Raw genomic sequence first — 20,641 nt, forward strand, 5'->3', positions numbered from 1 at the left:
AGCACCTTAATCAATGAAAGGTACATTGATAGGAAAGGGTGAGCTGCTTAACTACTTGGAAGACATGGTGGGGAGCTGCGCTACCATAAGGCAAGAAATCAAGATTAAGAAAGCTCGGTCCATATGAGTTTGAATTTGTCGTAAACTTTAGTTTTAACAAATTCACATGGATAGGAACACATACACTGTTTAAATCTAAGTGTCATAAGATTTCCTCCTTCATGAAAATGATTGTGAGGAGATGCTTTCACTAAGAGAGATTTTAAGAAGATAGTGATTGTGAAATTGCATTCTCGAACTCGATTATGGTTACGGTATCCCTTTCCATAATTTGAATTGTGAGGTTTAGCAATTAGTCTTAAGAGTTTAGACACACATATGAACTATCGAAGGCAAAGGTGTATAAGTCCAAGAAGCTTTGATAAAAGATTATCAAAGCACTAAGTATTAGAAACATGAACTTAAGAAATTCAATAAGCATTGTTTTTCTGAAAGTTAAGATGTTTATGAATACATGTCGAAGCTAGTGGGAGCATAAGTGTTATGTTTTATAATAATCATCATGATAGTGGGAGCATAAATGTTATGATTGTATGATTATTAAGGCACGTATTGCAAGTTGGCAATATTAATTATAGAAAACAAGAGTCATACCTTGCAAAGTAGTAAGGGTTGTAAAGTTGTTTTGCAATAATTAAGGGAGAGAATTTTATGCTTCATTTCAAATCTAAAAGATTAGGTTGAGAAATGTTAATAATTTTAGTCAAGGGTACATAGTATGTTCTTAAAATTTCGATTATGATTACGGCATTCCTCCTCACAATTTGAATTTTGAGAACATAGAAAATAAAACATTATGCGTCGTGTCCCATACGCTTCGGGTATAGGATCGATTGCAAATGCTTTAATGTTTGACCATTCTAAAATTTTCCAAATGTCTAGCGCATTTAGAGGGAAAAATGACTAGAATCGGTTTTGACTAAAATAATTAAACAACTATCAAAGGACAATCCAAAGTTCGACGAGGATTGGTCGCTTGTGAGTAGTTGGAAGTATAGTATTGGAAAATATGGAAATGTTTCCATATTGGATGGACCATATCGACATCATTACGAATAGATAAGAATCTATTAAGAATGAGTTGTCACATGGAAAATATGGAAGCGTGTCCAAATTGGGAATTGAATATTGAGAAATCTATGACTAGATTAGAAACTTTATGCAAAAGGATGTTCAAAGGAATGTACTTTGAGTGAGAGACATCATATCTAAGGAATTGCCTTGTAACAATCTCCGATAGAGGACTTTGTAATCTCATTGGCAATAGTCTTCGTGACTTTGGTGCAGTGACATTACGAAAGGATAAGTTGCATAGAATGTTAGAATATGGCATATTCTATAAGTAGCAAGAATTTGATATTCTTTAGCTTATGGAAAAAGGATTTGGAGTTGTGAAATGAGAATGATTGGAAATGTGTTCAATGTGATCTATTTCACAAAGTAAGAACCATAGGTAAACATTGTGTGCATAGTAGGAGCATGGGACAAGTGTTGTAATTCAATATGGTGATAAATAAAAGGAGTTTTATTTATACTCAAAGGTTTGAGGCCATATGAGATTAGTATTATTCTTGTGTTTCACATTTGCATGTTTTGACTTCCAGAATGATTGAGTTTATTAAGAATAATCGAATTATTCGAACGGGCCACAGTCGTTCATATGTTGGAAGTAAGTATGAATGAAGACTGTCGTGAATTGGTGTGTGGATTGTCTAAAGAGCGTTAGACATAAGCAAATGTTTGCTGCAACGTTCATGAGTGCTTATGAATGTGATTTGAGCATTGGATTAAACCCACGCTCACTTGGATCACTCCATGAATTGTATCACGAGTGATTGGTGAGACGATAACATCTTATATTCTTGAAACCAAGATGTGTGAGTTGTATCTTGCAAATCGGTTGCACATTGATAATATGTAAACGCACTAGTAACTTGGTATTATAAAACATATTGTTGTGTGTGATTTGGTTAGTAAGTGCAAGCAAGCATTGTATCAAAGTTTATCCGTTCCTTTTATCCAAAGTAGGATAAAAACGATATCTTTGGGCCCCTCGATGATTTAGTGATGACAAACGTAAATGCTCGGCCGGGCTAGGGCTAATTTGATTTGTTCAATTAGTCAGTCGTCATAAATCGGGAATCAAGATATAGTACAAAGAGAATGATTTGAAATCATATCTCATATGATATCTAGAATGGAGGAATATATGATCCCTTATCTAAGGACACGCGTATCTAATAGGCTCAGAGTTGATAGCGGCTTTGCAAAGCTACGATTGCAGATCAAGATCTGAAGTCATACGCAGAATAGTTGTTAGACTTATCCAAGTGGGAGACTGTTGGATTAGTGTCTAAGTCCATAACTATTTTGGTGTGTACTTGACCCGATGGTGCATGGTCCTTTTGGGTTGCCTTCACCAAAGCAACTTGATAGGATGAATTATGGAGAGAAAGGATTAAATATGATTTATTAATATATTATGGGAATAACATATTAAAGGAGAAATCATATTGTTTAATTAATATTAGTCAATAATTAATTGGTAATTAGTTTTGTGACTAAAAGAGATTAATTAAACTTAAGGGACTGGAATTGTAATTATAAGATAATTGCAATTTGGGCCATGGATTGCCTTTTATTATAAGGTGGACGAGTTCTATGGGGGAAGCCCATATGAAATCGTCCAAGGCCTTATGGAAAAGGCTCCATGGGTTGCTTAGGGCTTAAGCATCCAAATTAGGGTTTCCTTGTTAGATAACCCTAATTGCCTCACTATATATAGATCCTTTAAGGACCAAAAACGTGGACAAGCTTCTTGCTAGGGTTTTCACACGGTTTTGGCAGCCTCCATCCTCTCTCCTCTTCATCCTCTTGCTTATGGTGTTTGTAAGCCATTAGAGGAGTGACACTTGTGACTCTAAGCCTTCCAAAGTCAATTCAAGGAGGAATTGGGATTGTTATTGCTACATAACAATCAAGGTAATATCATAAACCTAATTATATGTTAATATCGATTTATAGTCTTGGATTCAAAGCATGTACAATAGAGAAACCTAGATCCAAGCATTAGGGTTTGTATGAGCACATAGGATGTCTTATGACCAAAACCCATCAAAAATGACTTCACTCACTCATCAATCCAAAAGGGGCCAAAAGCATAACAAAGCACAATATGAAGAGATCTAAGCATCTATAAGTCAAGGTTCAAACTTGATACCTTAGAAAGCTTGCACAAAAGAAGATGATTTTAGATCCAAAGCCTTTCCACCAAGTTGGCCAACTTCAAGATCCCCTCTTTCTTCACAAGGACCAAAAATGAGCACCAAAAGCTTCTCATTAGCTCAAGAACACCACTAAGAGATTTAAAGATCGATTTTAGGGTTTTAGTAGCAAAGGAGGCTGCTAAGGAGGCTAACCATGAGGAGTTAAGGCCTTTAAATAGGGTGCAACACCCTAAAAATTAGGGTTTCCCCAGCAGCCCCCAATATGCCGTGTTAAGATACAAACACGCCATGTTGGTCCAATAAAATCCGCTGCCCAACGCTCTACTAACACGCCGTGGTGAGGCTTCACCATGCCATGTTCAAAGGGAATTACAAAAACATTTGGAAATAATTTCATACCTAGAATCGAGTGTTACAAGAATGATGCAGTCTCCGAAATGGACAAAATTCGCATAGTGTACGTAGATGCTAAAACTATACATCCCTTCGTGATCATCTGCAATATTATTTTGTCTACTCGGGACTTTTAGGGGGTCAAAATGACATTTTTTTGGCTTAGGGTGGCTTGCAAAATTTTCGAGTAGAATGATGCAGTCTTTGAATTGGACGAAATTCGCATAGTGTATGTAGATGCTAAAACCAGACATTGCTTTGTGATCACCTGCGATATTATTTTGGCCATTCGGGACTTTTTAGGGGGTCAAAATGACATTTTTTGGTTTTGGGGTGGCGCACGAACTTTTCAAGTAGAATGATGCAGTCTCCAAATTGGACGAAATTTGCATGTATATGTAGATGCTAAAACTATACATTACTTTGTGACCACCCGCGATGTTATTTCGACAATTTGGGACTTTTTAGGGGGTGAAAATGACACTTTTCAATTTTGGAGTGGAGCGCGAACTTTATGAGTAGAATGATACAGTCTCCGAATTAGACAAAAATTGCACAGTTTATGTAGATGTTAGAACTATACATCACTTTGTGGTGAAGCACAAATTTTAACTAAAGTAACATAGTACAAAACACATCCAAAAAACTTGTCTGTAATCTGAAAACTAAAAACTGGACCATTTAATATTGTTCATCATATTTAGGACTTAAGACTAAGATTTAGACTATTTTTTATGAAATTTTAACAAGAAATGTGGACATTAAAAGTTGATAGCTAACCTGATACAATGTAATCTTCTCCGACTCCGAATTGGTATGAATCGGATTTTGTCCCATCGAAATCTTTGATAGAATCTGAACTGGTATATCGAGTGCAATGGACCGCATTTCAAATTTTTGGTTAACATGAGAGACCAAATATTTAGCCGCGCTGGGGTTTCTGCCAAGAAAGAGGCACCTGTGAACTTTGTGACTGACCCATTGGAATGTAGATCAACACTTAGACCAGCTGGTGTTTTAGTATTTGGATGGGCTGGAGAAAAACATGTATGCGTGGATCTAACAGGGGTTTCCCCTCTTGTGGGCTTGGGAGTGAAGTTTTCACTTTGGGGCAAACTGCTTTAAAAACTGCATCAAACAAAGTGGCAAAACATGAGAAAGCGTACATGGAAAATCAACACACGTTTATATCCTTTGCATTTGATACTTTCGGTTTCCTTGCATCAGAAGTTGTGAAGTTACTCAATAGAGTCCAACGGGTCATGCATAATAATGTTCTGACTCCAAGATCTATAAATATTGTTTTTAAAAGAAGAGTAAATTACTGAAATCGTCTCTATGGTTTGGTCAAAATTTCACGTTTGGTTCCTAACTTTTCTTTTGCACTCGGATCATCCCAGTGGTTTGATTTTGTTACGTTTTTCGTCCCTTACATACATCAAATTAGGGACCAAACGTTTAATTTTGACCAAACCATAGGGATGAAAATCGCAACGAAATCAAACCATAGGGATGATCCGAGTGCAAAAAAAAGTTAGGGATCAAACGTGAAATTTTGACCAAACCATAAGAAACCATAAGGACGGTTTTAGTAATTTCTTCTTAAAAAAATTAGTTTTGTTATAAAAAAAATGGTTGCGACCAGGGCCGGTCCAGACGGTGGGCAACCCGCGCGATCGCCCAGGGCCCACGACTCCAGGGGGCCCAAAATTTATGGGTTACGTAGTTTATATATATATAAAAAATTATTATCTAAATGATTAGGGCGTAAAGTTGGTTGAAACTCAAATTAGCTCAAAAGATAAACAATTTATTTTACTTATTAGTGCTAATTGAACACGTCTATATTAAATAGTAAATGATATATTTTTTTAATATTTATTATATTTGTCTTTGAGGGGTTCTTTTTTTCTTTTTGCCCCGGGTCTCGTATATGTTTAGACTGGCCTTGGTTGCGACATAGCTTGTTGTTCGTTTACCCGCTAAATATTTCTTAAGTATTTGTTTATATGAAAGTTGATTTAACCAAATAAACGAACTGGTATATCGAACTTCTGTATGTAAAATAATCCATTTGGAAAGAGGTGGCAAAATCCATAAATTGAGAAAAACTTGATCATTGATAATTCACAAAATCATGTGTCCCAAGAAAATAATATACAAAATATTAAATAAAGAATATTGGGACCCACATAAAATGGCCGTTGCCCTTTGGCTGCAAACTCGATTCAAAAATCCATAAATCGAGAAGAAAAAAGCAGCTCAAATCCCTCGACACAGATTCAAGAAAAAAGCCACCAACTGATTCACACAAAAATTAGCACACCAGTTCTAAAGATCTTTGAATCAGATGTGAAGTGGAGAAGAAGGAACAAGTTTCCAATGTCGTCGTGTTCTGTGGAGAATCAAAACCCTAACCATTCTTCCCCGTTAAATTGGTCCAACCTTTGGTTGAAGAACAAGAAAGCTCTTGATCATGTCTCTTCAACTATCCGCCGTCGCTCGTTCTACAGAAAACCCCCACCCCCACCCACTCCTCAATCACCACCACCGCCACAGCAACCACCACCACCGCCACAACAACTACCACCGGAAGTGACCGTTGTTCCTCTTTCTCCCCATTTTCAGCAAACCCATTACAACGAAACCCTACTTCCTGATTCTCCCGAAGTAGTCCCCTCTCATGATTTCATTTCCCTCCTTTCCGATGAAACACTCCTGCAAATTCTCTCCAAACTTCCTGACAGATCTCAAAGGAATTCGAATTCTTTGGTCTCCAAATGGTGGTTCAATCTCCAAGGTCGTTTGGTAAGGTCAGTTAGGGTTTTCGATTGGAGTTTCCTTACATCTGGTCGTATGTTCACTAGATTCCCTAACCTCATTGACATTGATTTACTTCACGGAAGCGTAATTTCTAGCAGCCATTTAAAAAGCTGTGGTCTCTCTTTAGGCCGTGAATTTGGCCCCTTCTGCATCGAATCCGATGTCTTTTCACCAAACAACCATACTTTCCGACCTGTTAACGAAGTAGATTCTGTGTTGAAATGTTTAGCTACCGCATACCCCAATCTTCAACGACTTGTACTCCTAAATTCTTCCGAGATTGGGTTACTAAGTCTTGCAGAAGGGTGTCCGAATTTACAAGAAATGGTTTTGCATCACTGCCATGATCAGATTCTGCATGGGATTGCGGGATTTACAAATCTGCAGATACTGAAGTTGATTGGAACCATTGACGGATTCTATTCCTCTTTGGTTTCAGACATAGGGTTAACAATTCTTGCTCAAGGGTGTAGAAGGTTAGTGAAACTTGAACTCAGAGGATGCGAGGGGAGTTATGATGGAATCAGAGCAATCGGACAATGTTGTCAAATGCTAGAAGAACTCACCTTCTGTGATCATCGAATGGATAATGGGTGGTTGTCAGCTCTTTCCTACTGTGAAAATTTGAAAACTTTAAGGTTAGTTTCGTGTAAAACCATCGATCAAATCCCTGGACTTGATGAACACTTGGGAGCTTGTAGATTGCTTGAAAGATTACAATTGGAAAGGTGCAGATTATGTGAAAAGGAAAGTCTGAGAGCACTTTTTCTTGTGTGTCGATCTGTTAAAGAAATGGTTGTAAAAGATTGCTGGGGTTTGACAGATGGCATTTTTCTCAATGCCAATTTGTGCAGGTAGTTTCTTGTTTTCTTGATTTCTTAATTTTCACTACTTATCTTCTCATAAAAAAAAAACAACTTTTTTTGTGCTATTTGATGTTGATACAAATTATGATTGTGTGTTGATAGGAGGGTTAAATTTCTGTGGATAGAAGGATGCTCAAGGGTAACAACAGAAGGTTTAGAATCTGTTGTCCTTTCTTTGAAGGAGCTTGAAAGCTTGAAGGTGATATCGTGTAAAAATATGAAAGATGATGAAGTGAGTCCTGTGCTTTCTATGTTGTTTTATAGTCTTAAAGACTTGAAATGGATGCCTGATAATAGATCGGTTCTCTCAACGAGTCTTGTGGGGTCCGGAATGGGTAAACGAGGGGGTAAGTTCTTTAAAAAGTTGCAAATTTGAACATGTGATTTAAGACTTTTGTTGATTGTAAAGATTATGTAGCACTTGCACTTGTTGTGTATTAATGTGTATTAATTACTAACTTGATAGAATTCTTGTTGTATGAAAGAATGTCAATGCTTTATGCAATTACTACCTTTTGGGTTTTTTTGTTTCTGTATTAGGTTAACACACAAAAGTAAAGTCATGTATCTATTAAATCATTAAGTGAAAACAAACTCCTTAGGCCCCAAATGTGTTGGAGATGGGCAAAAGAATTAGGACCTCAAGGGTCTTGAACTCTTGATACTCTTTTTATATATTTACAGTATTAGTAATGTTTAGAGATTGACAATTTCAACTCATTCAATTCAATGTATAATATTTGTGTCTTTTAAATTTAATAAAAGACATATGAAACAGGTGGAAAATGGGGGCTTAACGTGTTTTCAAATGCTTATAACTACAAATCATCTTATTTAGAGAAAATAATTTATTATTAAAAAATATGATTTTTAATAAGATTCATGTGTTATAAAGACAAAATACATAAAACATGATAATCAAAACTTGTTATACTTCATCAATATTTTAATTGTTATTTATTATTGTATGTAAAGGTAGACCATGATATATTTAACCAATATTGGTCAAAATGTAACTCAAAATAACTAGGATCGTATTTGGAAAAAAATAGGTAGCAGCTACAAGTAACTTTTATTTATATAGAGATGTTTGTTTAAAATAGTTGTTATCTTTTAAATATATATATAAAGCTATTTATAAACAAAAAGTTTCCAAAAACTACTCCAAGTAATTTTGAATTCGAAGGTTTTTGTATAAAATAAAAAACAATACCTCCCACTGCCAAATAATTTTTTTCAGAGTTTTTCATTAAAAACTAAAAAATTTTAAAAAGATTTTAAAAACTCCTTTCCAAATACGCCTGTAATAATAATAAAATATTTTAGTCTTTTCTTCATGCGAAATGCAAAAAACTAGGAAAAGAACAAATGCTTAGGCTAAAGTGAGTGGAGGTGTTAAAGAAGGTGCTAAAGGTGTTAGACCGGAGGGAATGGTGCCACCGAAACCGCACTCCCTTCACCGCCACATATGCGTCACGTTATTTTTTACCACACAAGTGTGGTTTCATGCCACACCAAGGGAGTGAGATTATAATAATAAGAGAGAAAAGAAAAAAAAATAGAAGAAGGTGATTGATTGAAAGAGAAGAGAGAACAAATAAAAGAAGAGAAAGAGAGTGAAAGTGCAGCAAAAATCTACCGTACTGGGGCCTAAACCGCAGTCAGGGGGCGGTGTTCCCCTACCTATGTGGCAAAAGGTGCAGTAAAGACCGCACCCACACCCCACAGCCTTACACCAATCCCTACTTTATGTCAAAGAGATGCCATGGGTGTATGGGTGTAGGAGAGGAGAGAAAAAACATGAAGGTGTGTTATAATTGGTTGATTTTATTTCTTTATATATATTTTTTTTTCTCCGCAATTAAACATATTAAATTGTGCCACTTCTACTCACTTTTCACTTTTTGTGCTAAACATGGTAAGTTTCATAAAAAAACTTAATTCTATGTGGCAACATGCTATGCTAGCCTTAAACCATTTGTCGAGTGTCAAAATCGTCGAATTGAAGGGAGAGCTTCGCTTTTTGTGCAAATCTCATTCATTTGTTCATCATCTTTTTGATCGATCGATAAGAGATATATGCAACTCACGCTCCTCTGATCGCTGATTTTCAGTGTTCGCCGTTTCATTCTCTGCAGCTGCACGGATATAGAGAGACGATGAAGAAGGATAAATCAGTAGTAATAGAGAACCCTAGCGGAAGTGGTGTAGCTAAAACATCTTCTTCGAACAGGTTATTTGTACGAGAAGAAGAAGAATCAGAGAGAAAACAAACTACTTACGACTTCCCCTTGCCAATTGTTACTCGTAATGGTTCCTCCAAATACGATTTCGTCAAGGTTTGATTCGTTCACGTTGATCCGATTTCTCCGTCCTGATAAATTACGTTTTGAGTTTCAATTTCGGACCTTGTAATTTTTAAATGAAAACCGATACGAATGTTCTTGCAAATTTGGACCCTGATCAGTACTTGTTATAAATTAAAAGGTGGCTGGATACGAAACTACTCCATTGCTTAATCTTTCCAGTAAAAACAACGAAATAGGTGTTTGGAATGAAAACGGTGCCAAATGAAATCAACTTGAAATTCGAAGAGTAAACATATCTGATATCTCACAGTTTGAGTTAAAATGTAGCATTTGCGAATGAATAAGTACTATATCAACGTCCTGGGTTATGCAAATGATTTTATTATTGGCTGAGTTTTGTTTCATTGATTTCAGGTGAAAGTATGGTTGGGTGATAATGCTGATCACTACTATGTCCTCTCAAGATTTTTGCTTAGCAGAATGTTGACTGTTACTAAGGTTCGGCCTTCAACCAATGGTTTCTTACAAGGTTCAAGAATGATAGGTCCAATAGAAAAAGCTAAAATAAACTTTCAATGTCCTAGAAATAGAGAAAAGAAGAATTACCTGTGGATGAAAAAAAGCATGCACCTACCACCAGTGTTTATACTTATGTTATACTTTAAGATAACCTTAAATCCAAGATTATCATGCTTTATTTTCAGATTCCTAATCATACTGCTCTCAAAATTGCACTTGAACTCAAGAAGTTGCTGGTAGACAATAGCCTTCTTGATGTGTATGTCATCATATTCCATCTTTTGATTGCTATCTTTTGTTGCTTCAAATATCTCATTTTAGTTGTTCTGCAGCTCTCAATCTGATCTGGAAACTAATTTGTTTAAGGTAATATATCTGCAAGATCCATGTTTTTCCTATATTATGCTACTTTATCCATTGACTGAATTACAAAGTTCTGATTGACCTAAAACTTCTGCATGAAACTTCATTGCTTGTCTCCATTTCCAGCTCATGAACTGGCGTGGCTATGGGCAAGAGTATATAAGTCGTTACAGGATGATGACAAGGTAAAATGAAAGAGCATGAAATAAATAAACTTGGTGATTGTTTATAATTTTTTTATTATAATTACATCCTCCATAGATTTCACCATCAAAGGGTACCACTGGTCATTCTTGTATGTGGGACAGCATGTGTTGGAAAGTCTACAATTGCTACCCAACTTGCACAAAGGTTAAACTTGCCAAACGTATTACAGGTGAATCCTTTTACATAATGTTTTCTTTGACAAACTTTTGTGCATAAAAGATACATAAACTCCATTCAGATTAACATTCATTATTCATGAATCTTTGATATATGACAGACTGATATGGTCTATGAATTGCTAAGGACTTCAACAGAGTAAGTAAACTATCCATACTTACTTTTTCCTCCCATAATCTGCATGATACATATAACTAATGGTCTTTTTATTACTTATTAACTCAGTGCACCATTGGCATCTTCACCTTTATTGGCACGTGACTTTAGCTCCTCTGATGAGTTAATAACTGAGTTTTGCAGAGAATGTAGAATAGTCCGAAAAGGTAAATTTATAGATACAGATAATAATGGAAACATGTCCATAAGTTGTATATGTTCATGTTTTGAGTTTTGACATAGGTTTGGCTGGTGATTTAAAGAAAGCAATGAAAGATGGAAAGCCAATCATTATTGAGGTAGTTCATATGAACACAAAGATTCACCTTTTTGAGTTATGAAACAGAAAATAAAATGTTTATGGTTGTAGGGAATGCATGTGGATCCAAGCATATACCTAATCGATGATGGAAATACCAACAAGAATGCTGAAAAGATGAGTAAGGGTCCTGAAAGTGTTCCTGAGAATATTACAAGTTAGCTGTTGATTTGACCTCCTGCAATATTTCTATAGTTTTTTTTTTCTTAATTCTAATTGTTTATTTGCTATTCAGTTCACAATATGAAAGATCAAGCAGTGGAAAGAAAGGCTATTCATAAGAGAGAAAAATCTGGAGCCCCAGAGCCAGTTGTAATTCCTATTGTCCTAAAGATGGCTGAGTTTGATCATAAGGTGAAAACATGTTAACTTTTAATTCCATTTAAATATTTTTTTTTTGTTTTTATTCTTGACTTCCTATCATCTACAGGCATTACTAGAAGAGTGGATATCTACACGTAAATTCAGCAGTTATCCAATCAAGGTAGAATGTTTCTTTTCCTTTCAACTTATCTGTTATTATTCTATAAGGATGCGTCTTTTTCACTTTGAGTTGTATATTAACTTGGATAGTTAAAAGTTAATTTTTTTGTGGACTTTTTCAGGATAAAGACAAACTGATTAGCAACCTAAATACCATTCAAGATTATCTGTGCTCTTTCACATCACAAGTACATTTGTTTTTCTCTTAAACTAACGACACCTTTTTTTGGTCAACTTTTTCATATTTTTATTATTCATGTTAACAGGGCTCAGAAGTAGCCAACATATCCACAACAACTTTCCCTCAAACACTTGACTGGCTCCATAATCATCTTCTTCAGGTAAACATCAGTTTCCATTCATGTTTCTTATCAGTTAATTCTTAAATATTTTGTCATGTTATTATGTTTATCCAGCGTATTGAACAAGGTATATCCTCCGCCTCTAAAGAAAATGTTGGTCAACATGATGAAACGTAGATTGGGCATTTCACAAGTACAAATCGTTGACTTTTCATCTCCAAAGTTAATGTTACAATAAAGACTCAAACTTTGTCTCATTTACAATAATACAAAAATGGTGACACGTGTACATTCATATACCAAATATATGGTTCTTAAAAGTGCCACTTGGGTCTGGTTTCTTCTTCTTTTTCTGTCAAATCTCTGTACTGATACCATTCTCCTCCCACCTTACCAACCGGAAGTGGGGCCCGGACAAAAATCTCAACAGGTTTAGGAACATGAACATCCAATGATATCTCCATATCCTTTTCTTCCACTAAATTTGACCCCACTTCTTTGACCGTTTGACCAAGACCAACCGGTTCAACCGTTATCCACCCAAGACCCGAGATTGCCACATCACAAGCAGGTCTATAAAATTATAGTCTTTTAATGCCATAAAAATATAAAACTCAATAGATGTTACAAAAATATAAAATTCAATGATGTTTAAATACATACCTTTGTGTGTCATCGAATCTTATTTGTAATTGGCGAATAGTCTCGAGTCCTGTCCAAGTGGCTACTTGTTCTCCACTTGGTGGTGTTAAAGCAACTCCTACTTCTTTCTACACATGTTATACAAGATTCTTCAATTTTTAACATAATTTTTAGCATAGTACATATGTTTAAGTCGAACTATACCTTGTAGAATTGTTCTGCTTTATTTGTGGGTAGAATATGAAGCTTTAGGGCTTTGGGTCCATAAAATGTTAAACATGTTTCCGGAAGGACCTGAAGAATAGAAATAAAACATTAAAAAAATGTAAAATGAAGAATAAATAAAACATTAGAAGGTTAATACCTTCAAAATATCGATTCGAACGAGGCCTCCCCAAAATATGGAAAAACCAGTTAAGTCATTAAACTCCATTTTCTCACTTACCCATTGATCCAAGACTACCTGTTTCTGTTAAATTCCAAGAAATAGCAACATACTTTCACTGTTACATAGTTTGAAAACAGAAGTAAATGAAAGTACATTGCTATTACAAGAAAGGAAAACATACTGTAAATGATTGACCTCTGAGTCGACTCCTGGGAGCAAGAGCAGGTAGATCTTGTGAATGAATCACAGCAGCTTGCCTATGATGGAGATGAACTCCAGGTGTGTCATATAATTTCTGAATTAATGAATTATCCAACAATTTAAACTTTTAAAAAAATGGCCCTTCTTCATACTAAAAGTTGAAACAAAATGACATTCATACCCCTCCTCCAAGGAAAGCGTTAATTGGAATTGGACCAACTGTGGTGCCAGGAACAGCAGATTGTATTGGTTTATATTTTCTTGCCATTGCAGCAACCGGATCTTTATTTGAAAGCATCTCTGTATATGTTAAATTGGTCATTAACATAAATATATCTGCAACATTCGCTTGCTTTTTAAAGATTTTTTTTTTTTTTTATCAAACTCCAAAAATTAACTTACTCAATAATGCATTGATAAATGCAGATTTCCCCACATTAGCTGCTCCCTGAAGAAACACAGAAAATTGTAGTAAAAAAAAAAACTAGCATTTTGTTTTGGCATTTTAAGAAGTTAATTTTGTGGGTCCCTTGTACTTAATAACTAACCAGAATGTACACATCCCGCCCCTGCAAAAATAAAAAAGTGTATTATGTATCATTTATCCAAACAACACTTGATAAAATAAAAAAAAATAAATAAAAAAGGAAACTGGATTTTACCTTCTTCTCCTTCTGAATTTCAGAGATAACTCCAGCAAGTCCAACTAATGACTTTGAACTTGTCATGTGGACACTTAAAACACTGCAACAAATATATATAATGAATGTGGAAGGATTGACTTAATAGAGAAAAATCAGAATGAAAACAGGGTCTTACTTAAGCTTCTTTTTCATGGTGGCTTCCACAACCCAATCACCAACACAATTAAAATCTGTCCCTTTTGGAAGAAGATCAACCTTCATCAACATTTAATACAAAAAATTAGCAACGAGAATAAACCAAAAAATGGAGAAAAGCGAAAGAATATTCACCTTAGTCACAACTAATATAATTGGATTTGCTCCAGCAAGATCACGTACATGAGCCAAAAAGCTGCCATTGAAATCCACTATATCAACCTAAAAAGTAATCAAACATACATACAACAATTCACCATTAAAGCTATTTACAGATTATGATTCTACAATTGAAATCCTCACCAGTTTTACAATCAAAGCCTTTTCATGGCGTAAATGGCGTAACTTTTCTCTAAGCTCCTCCGCAGTAACAAACTGTTTTCCACCGGCGTAACCTCCATTTCCGCCCACCGCGGTGACCATATGCCCATGAGATAACAGGCGACACCTCCCACAAAGAACTGTTCTAAGCTGACGATGTTTCTTCTTCTGCAATTACACTAAACAAATCAGTTATATGAAACAAACAATTGTCCGAACACAAGTACCCAAATTTCAATTCTTATACCAGTTCATAGGTTTCCAGGTCAACATAACCCGGGGCATCCGATTCTGAAATCTGCAACGGGGCTCCACACCCGTAACAGCTGTAAGTTGATGTCGAAGTAGATTTCAATGAACCATTGATTTTCTCTTTCTTCTTCTTCTTCTTCTTCTTTTTCTCAAGAACGAGAGCTGAAGCTGCTAAGTATTGTTGTCGTTCAAGGAAGATATCGCCTCGGGTCGGGGCGGCAGCTCCGGTTCCTTGTGATTCAGGTGCTGAGACTGATAATTGGGTTTGAGTTGGTGGTGGATTTTGTTGTTGGGACTGTGAATTAATGGGTTTGCAAATGATTATGGTTCGACTCGAATTGCAGAATTTAAGGGTTTTGAAATGGTGAGGAAGGAGGAACGTGGAGAAGGAGGTGAGGGAGAGGGTTTTAGGAATCATTATCGGAATCAGAAGTGTTGAGGGTGGGTTTTTTCGAGCTAAAAACGTTTTTGAGAATCTTGTTGGCTTTTATGGCCCCTTTACTTTTATTTATTTACGTTTTTGCCCCTTAACTTTAGTCCTATCAATAGTGTTGCTCGAATATTAATCTATTTGGCTTGCTATATCTCAAATCGAAAAATAGATTGTTATGAAAAAACTACTTAATTAAATAGAAAGCTTCATGTGTATAGCTTATAATTTTACAAGCAAAATGAAAAGATTCATGGTAAAAGAGTTTCCATCGATAGCTTGTTTGACTTTTGACAAGCTTATTGATCCAAAAAAAAACTCTCAATAAGCTTTTATTATGGATATTTTAGTATTTTGAAGTTTATAAGATATATTGAAAAATAACAACGTACTTAAAAATGGTCGAGAGAAAAATTAAATAAGGGCATATATGACTATTTGAAAAAAATAATAATGGGAAATTTTCTTTTTATTTACATTTTATATTGAGTTGTGTTGTAGAGAAGCTATACATCGTAAGTACTTATTAACGGTGTCACACCGTAAATTAAAATGAAACAATTTATTTAAAATTATTTATTAGTTGTATTTAGATTGTGTTTGACTCGCTACTTGAAAAAAAAATAGTTTTTAACTGAAAATTTACTTCTGGTTTGATAATACTATGATGTATGAAGATGGAGAAGTATGCAAAGAAGACAATGTGGCATTCGGTGGAGAGGGAGAACACCCCCTCCCCTATGTAATGACCCGCACTTACACCTCCTTTGTGGGAGAATTGAATGGCAACCAACATCTATCTTCTCTCCTTTATTTTTTTTTTTTAAATGCTATATTTTTAAAAGTTGGATTCAAATGAAATCATTATGAATCCACTGAAAAATAGTATTTTGGTACAAACTCATCATGTCCGGTTTGAAAAAAAAAATGGTATGTTGATTTTCAATAACATTAACTCTTAATTAATTTTTAATGAAATGTTTTGATTTTAATTGTATTTGTTAAAAGTTTTTATTCAGTAAACTAATATTGTTTTTATTTCTATTTAAACAACAAAAATAAAAAGGGGAGGAGAGGAAGGAGAGATCATTCCCTAGGTAAAAAAAGAAGGTGAATAGTGGGGTGTGTGTATGGGGTGGGGTGGGGGAAACTAGTTTGGAAGTTAGATGACAAATATTTGGGGTGAGCATGCTGCGGTTCGGTGCGGTTTTTGTATAAAACCACAACCGCAACCGCAAATTGCGGTTTTGATTCAGTTCGGTTTTGCGGTTATTTCGGTGCGGTTTCGGTTTTTAACCACAAATTGAGGTGGTGCGGTTTTTTGGTTAAAAATGTGCGGTTTTTCATGTTCAAAACATAAAATTTAGTCGACTTTCATTTATTTCAAGATTTTCATTGCAAATAAATCACAATTTTGGTCCATATTTATTCTTTCAAGTTGCATATTATTATGTTATATTGAATTCAAATAATTAACAATATGCCTAACATTACTAACCACCATTTACACACCAAAAACTAAACAATAAAAATCGTAAGATATAAAATTGATAATTTATTTTATTAATTAAATATAAGTATTATAAATATTTAAATAATATATTAAATTATGCGGTTTGCGGTTATTTTGGTTAATTTGATGCGGTTATTAAACATAAAACCGAACCGCACCGCAATTTTTCGGTTTCGTCAAAATTAAAACCCGCACTATTGGTTTTCATTTCGGCTTCGGTTTATACGGTTATTTCAGTTTTTTGGGTTTCGGTTCGGTTTTTGTTCACCCCTAACAAATATAGAATGATATAAAAGAACGTTTAGAATAACTAAAAACTAAAAAAGCAACTATATTTAGGTTTAGCACATTCTCTTTGTACTATATATCATATTTGCAATATTATTATGAATTTCTCATTTCTAATGGCTCCACTCTCTAACATTAACAATTTTGTTCATCTTAGTAAATGAAAGAAAGAATCAAATTTATTGAAAAACACCGGATTTTGTTTCTTTGTGGTAAATCTTAATCATAAAAGTTGAATTTTACTAAAATGTATTAATAACTTTTATTTCAAACATTAATTTACATTTTTTCCTATAAACATATGTTGCATATACTTATCTTATTACTAAAGTTTTTAATAAAAAAAAATATAGAAAACCAATTATTATATTTATAAAATATAGTGTCGCACGAAAAAAAAAAGTTCATTTTATAGTAACTAACTATCTCAAATATATTATAAAGTCTATCTCAAATACTTTTTTATAAAACTAGCTTATAAGCCATCATCATGAGTACCTTAGTTGTAGAATTCACAAAACATAGCATAAACCACAACAAACATAAACCATTTTGTACAATCTAAACATTCAAAGTAACTTATTAACCAAACCACAATAAGCTAATTTAGTCATTAAACACTTTAAATAAGCAAATTTCAAACACTCCTTACTAGATTAAATCATGTCCACATTTAGCTCATTAAGTAAAAAAAAAAAAAAAAAAAAACAATTTAGTCATTAAACCCCAACCAAAAACATAAGATGCTAACCATCAATCCAAGGGTAAAAACTAAAATGAAGTTCATACTCATAGTTTCATACTCCCTCCTCCTATCAAATAACAATTATAAAATCATAAAAATAACCATATTTAATTATGTATGTAGAAGCAAAACCAACTTCATACTTATAATGCTCGATATCATAGAGGTTGCATCTCCAAATTGGTATGATGTTCATGTCCATTCACAGCTGATGATGATGATGACGACTCTTGATTATTATCATCAGCAGAATTCATCTGCTGAACAGGAGGAGCATTAACAAGAGTCATTGGCATCACAAAGTTATCAGAAAGCCTTCCCTTCATCTCCCTATGTTCTTGACACAACGCACACCAATGCATACAACAATGCACCAAACACGGATCACATGGTGAATTCTGCCAAATTCAAATAAACTATATACATTACATCATAGCTTCAAATAACTACATTACAACAAGGGTATTCACGTCTTTTTTTACCTTAAGATGGTATTTCTTCTGCAACATTTGTCGAACAATCCCAGTGTATATACCACACATCCACCAACTAAACAGCAGCCCTTCACAAATGAGAAATGATGTTCTTGGGTCAATAACTCCATGCAATGCTGCTGTTGTTGCAGCAAGTGCAAGACCTCCTTCAATGAAAATTGCATGAAGAACACATGGAGTTGTTGTAGAGCCATAGTCCTCTCTTAGGGTTTCATAATTGCGCCCAAACAGAACACATGGACAAAAAAGTCCTGTCCAACCTGAACATATAGTAACAATATAATAGGGAAATCAGATGAGATTTATATATGCTGTGTAGTGTAGTGTAGTGTAGCAATTTGGTTTGAGAGAAAAGCTTACAGCTTTCTGGATCTTCTGCACAAGCAAATATACCGGTTGTCCATGGCTCAACAGCAGGAGGCTCAAAGCTCTCAGGTAATGGTTGTCCACATTCATTGCACTTGCGCACATTTAACTGTAAATTAAGTGAGATTAAAGGGATGTAAGGAATTTGTAGAAAGAAATATGTCATATCGTAACAAAAGAACTAAAGAATTATCCTGATTTGAGTTGATTTAGATAAGAAAGATCTAAACCACGTTACCACACAAAAAAAAGCCCTAAATTTTGAATTTTCTGAAGAGGTTTACTTTTGAACTAGTTGAAAGTAAAATTTCAAGGATTAGAATGCATCCAGATCTCGAAACATGCTTTAGAATTTCTAAGAACTAACAGAACTTATACAAGTAATTGAAATTGGTTGATTGTATTCTTCTGAAACAAAGGGCTTTTTAAGCTAACAAGTGAGTACGTTCATATCAAGCAATGTCCATAGCTCCATACCACGTAATCACACTCATCGTCCTTAAAATCCGAAAAACCCTAAAGTTAATTGATTAAACGTTGAACGTTAACCGGATCGGTCAACTAACTACAACTGGTACACAAAACATGCCGTGATCAAACCTGAGGAACTTCAATAGGCTGATTGAGCTCTCCCGGATTAACCTCGACAGGCGCTTGATCTTTGTTCAACTTTACATACCGCGATGGATTATCTCCGTCCGCCATCTGATCTGAAACAACGAGTGATCGAATTATAAAAAAATGAACAGACGAAATTCTAAAGTAATCAAGCGAGTTGAATACAAAGACATCGACCGGAGCTCCGGCGGGTTGTCCATACCCTTGACTGAATTCAGCAACTAGTCAAAGACAAAATCTGTGATACGAATGCAGATGATCTTCGGTCCGGAAGTAAACGGATATTGGAGGAAGATTTAACAAGGAAACAGGTCTCTGACTTCTACGGAAATCCAAGCGAGTTGCAATCTACTGCTTGTAGAGCACCCCCCATTTTAAAGCTAATTACATAATGAGTCCCTGCACTATATTTCAATATGCGGTATTAGTTCATTTGACTTTTTCTATTTTAACTTTTATCTTAAACAATGGACTTTTAAGTATTTTACATCATGTTCTTTCGTTATTTTAAGAAAATAAAGATATGAAAGAAAGAAAGAAAGAAAACCACAAAGTTTGTGTTTTCATTTGTTTGAAATTTTTGACTTGGATCCACCCGGGTTTGACCCGCTCATGAAAAATGTTTTGTAATTGTCATTAGGAGCAGGTTTATGGAAGTTTCGCAACTGTCATCAAAGGTCTTCTTATGCATATTTAAAACAACTTATGCTTATGTGTAAAAGAGTATTACTTTTTCCGGTGTCGACACGAAGTATTATAAAGTTTGGATTAGTTTGTTTGATATTAAAACATAATAAGCTAATTATTTGGTTTTGGTGTTTGGTGATTTCTGTTTTATAGATGTAAAATGACAAATAAGGGTCGGATAAAATGATAAATTGGTTTAAATAAGTCATAAACTATTTTAGATAAGTTAGAATCCACTAACTTATAAAAAAACTCGTTATTTAAGTCAATAAACACTTTTAGTTTTAATCTATTCAAATATTAAAAATTACTTATTAGCAGTGTCAAACCATAATCCTTCCTAATAAATAAAAATAATTTTGTCACATGTCACTCTCTCATTAACTTGGACACATGTCATTTTTTGGTATTTTTGAATAAATGTTTTTTTCTATTTGTCATTTTCTCATTTTTTTTTTATATTTTCTTAATTAACACATCATATTTACACCTCAATTAATAATTGTCTTAATTGAAAATAACCAATAAATTAAAATATTACAACTCATATATATTTAATATGTTTCCTTTTACATTCAAATTTTAAATTTTAAATTTTAAATTTAAATAAATTTTTGTTTAAAACTTTATATTTAATTTTTTTGTTTTATCCA

The 20,641-nt window shown here is 34.4% G+C and overlaps 4 protein-coding genes across 6 annotated transcripts; 2 read left to right on the forward strand and 2 right to left on the reverse strand.

Annotated features, from left to right (window-relative positions):
- Positions 1-5,908: 5,908 nt before the first annotated feature.
- LOC111901617 (F-box protein At5g07670) lies at positions 5,909-7,874 on the forward strand. The gene is made up of 2 exons (XM_023897492.3): positions 5,909-7,357; positions 7,472-7,874. Exons 1-2 carry the CDS (start codon positions 6,063-6,065, stop codon positions 7,743-7,745), a joined length of 1,569 nt encoding a protein of 522 aa, XP_023753260.1. The 5' UTR covers positions 5,909-6,062; the 3' UTR covers positions 7,746-7,874.
- A 1,433-nt stretch (positions 7,875-9,307) lies between these two features.
- On the forward strand, positions 9,308-12,550 carry LOC111901619 (uncharacterized). Of its 2 annotated transcripts, none has more exons than XM_023897495.3 (15): positions 9,308-9,708; positions 10,093-10,176; positions 10,383-10,456; positions 10,530-10,563; positions 10,687-10,745; positions 10,822-10,936; positions 11,045-11,082; positions 11,170-11,267; positions 11,344-11,399; positions 11,471-11,576; positions 11,655-11,773; positions 11,850-11,903; positions 12,025-12,090; positions 12,169-12,243; positions 12,319-12,550. In XM_023897495.3, exons 1-15 carry the CDS (start codon positions 9,529-9,531, stop codon positions 12,379-12,381), a joined length of 1,221 nt encoding a protein of 406 aa, XP_023753263.1. In that variant the 5' UTR covers positions 9,308-9,528; the 3' UTR covers positions 12,382-12,550. The 2 variants fall into 2 exon arrangements, with proteins under 2 accessions (XP_023753263.1, XP_023753264.1); XM_023897496.3 differs by having other exon boundaries at positions 11,471-11,540.
- LOC111901618 (NO-associated protein 1, chloroplastic/mitochondrial) lies at positions 12,390-15,287 on the reverse strand. Its single transcript, XM_023897494.2, has 13 exons — positions 14,843-15,287; positions 14,578-14,763; positions 14,410-14,496; positions 14,255-14,334; positions 14,098-14,179; positions 13,984-14,004; positions 13,838-13,883; positions 13,617-13,735; positions 13,416-13,529; positions 13,211-13,315; positions 13,051-13,140; positions 12,868-12,974; positions 12,390-12,777 (listed from the first exon to the last, which is right to left on the reverse strand). Exons 1-13 carry the CDS (start codon positions 15,263-15,265, stop codon positions 12,519-12,521), a joined length of 1,719 nt encoding a protein of 572 aa, XP_023753262.1. The 5' UTR covers positions 15,266-15,287; the 3' UTR covers positions 12,390-12,518.
- Positions 15,288-17,777: 2,490 nt separating this feature from the next.
- LOC111901620 (cell number regulator 6) lies at positions 17,778-19,661 on the reverse strand. Of its 2 annotated transcripts, none has more exons than XM_023897497.3 (5): positions 19,504-19,661; positions 19,284-19,393; positions 18,678-18,792; positions 18,306-18,577; positions 17,778-18,221 (listed from the first exon to the last, which is right to left on the reverse strand). In XM_023897497.3, exons 2-5 carry the CDS (start codon positions 19,386-19,388, stop codon positions 17,982-17,984), a joined length of 732 nt encoding a protein of 243 aa, XP_023753265.1. In that variant the 5' UTR covers positions 19,389-19,393; positions 19,504-19,661; the 3' UTR covers positions 17,778-17,981. The 2 variants fall into 2 exon arrangements, with proteins under 2 accessions (XP_023753265.1, XP_023753266.1); XM_023897498.3 differs by having other exon boundaries at positions 19,284-19,388; positions 19,504-19,646.
- Between the last annotated feature and the right edge of the window lie 980 nt (positions 19,662-20,641).

This window comes from Lactuca sativa, chromosome 9 (genome assembly GCF_002870075.4).
Source record: "Lactuca sativa cultivar Salinas chromosome 9, Lsat_Salinas_v11, whole genome shotgun sequence".
In the NCBI taxonomy this organism is placed as follows: Eukaryota; Viridiplantae; Streptophyta; class Magnoliopsida; order Asterales; family Asteraceae; genus Lactuca; species Lactuca sativa.

Bases quoted from the DNA above. Each gene is read 5' to 3' on its own strand.
- LOC111901617 (XM_023897492.3), top strand. From the start codon at position 6,063: ATGTCGTCGTGTTCTGTGGAGAATCAAAACCCTAACCATTCTTCCCCG. The intron at 7,358-7,471 runs GTAGTTTCTTGT...GTGTGTTGATAG, and splicing joins CTCAATGCCAATTTGTGCAG to GAGGGTTAAATTTCTGTGGA.
- LOC111901619 (XM_023897495.3), top strand. From the start codon at position 9,529: ATGAAGAAGGATAAATCAGTAGTAATAGAGAACCCTAGCGGAAGTGGT. The intron at 10,937-11,044 runs GTGAATCCTTTT...GATATATGACAG, and splicing joins ACTTGCCAAACGTATTACAG to ACTGATATGGTCTATGAATT. The intron at 12,091-12,168 runs GTACATTTGTTT...TCATGTTAACAG, and splicing joins TGTGCTCTTTCACATCACAA to GGCTCAGAAGTAGCCAACAT.
- LOC111901618 (XM_023897494.2), bottom strand. From the start codon at position 15,265: ATGATTCCTAAAACCCTCTCCCTCACCTCCTTCTCCACGTTCCTCCTT. The intron at 13,316-13,415 runs GTATGTTTTCCT...GGAATTTAACAG, and splicing joins TCAGAGGTCAATCATTTACA to AAACAGGTAGTCTTGGATCA. The intron at 12,778-12,867 runs GTATGTATTTAA...ATAATTTTATAG, and splicing joins AGATTCGATGACACACAAAG to ACCTGCTTGTGATGTGGCAA.
- LOC111901620 (XM_023897497.3), bottom strand. From the start codon at position 19,388: ATGGCGGACGGAGATAATCCATCGCGGTATGTAAAGTTGAACAAAGAT. The intron at 18,793-19,283 runs GTTTGATCACGG...CTTAATTTACAG, and splicing joins AGCCTATTGAAGTTCCTCAG to TTAAATGTGCGCAAGTGCAA. The intron at 18,222-18,305 runs GTAAAAAAAGAC...TGAATTTGGCAG, and splicing joins AGAAGAAATACCATCTTAAG to AATTCACCATGTGATCCGTG.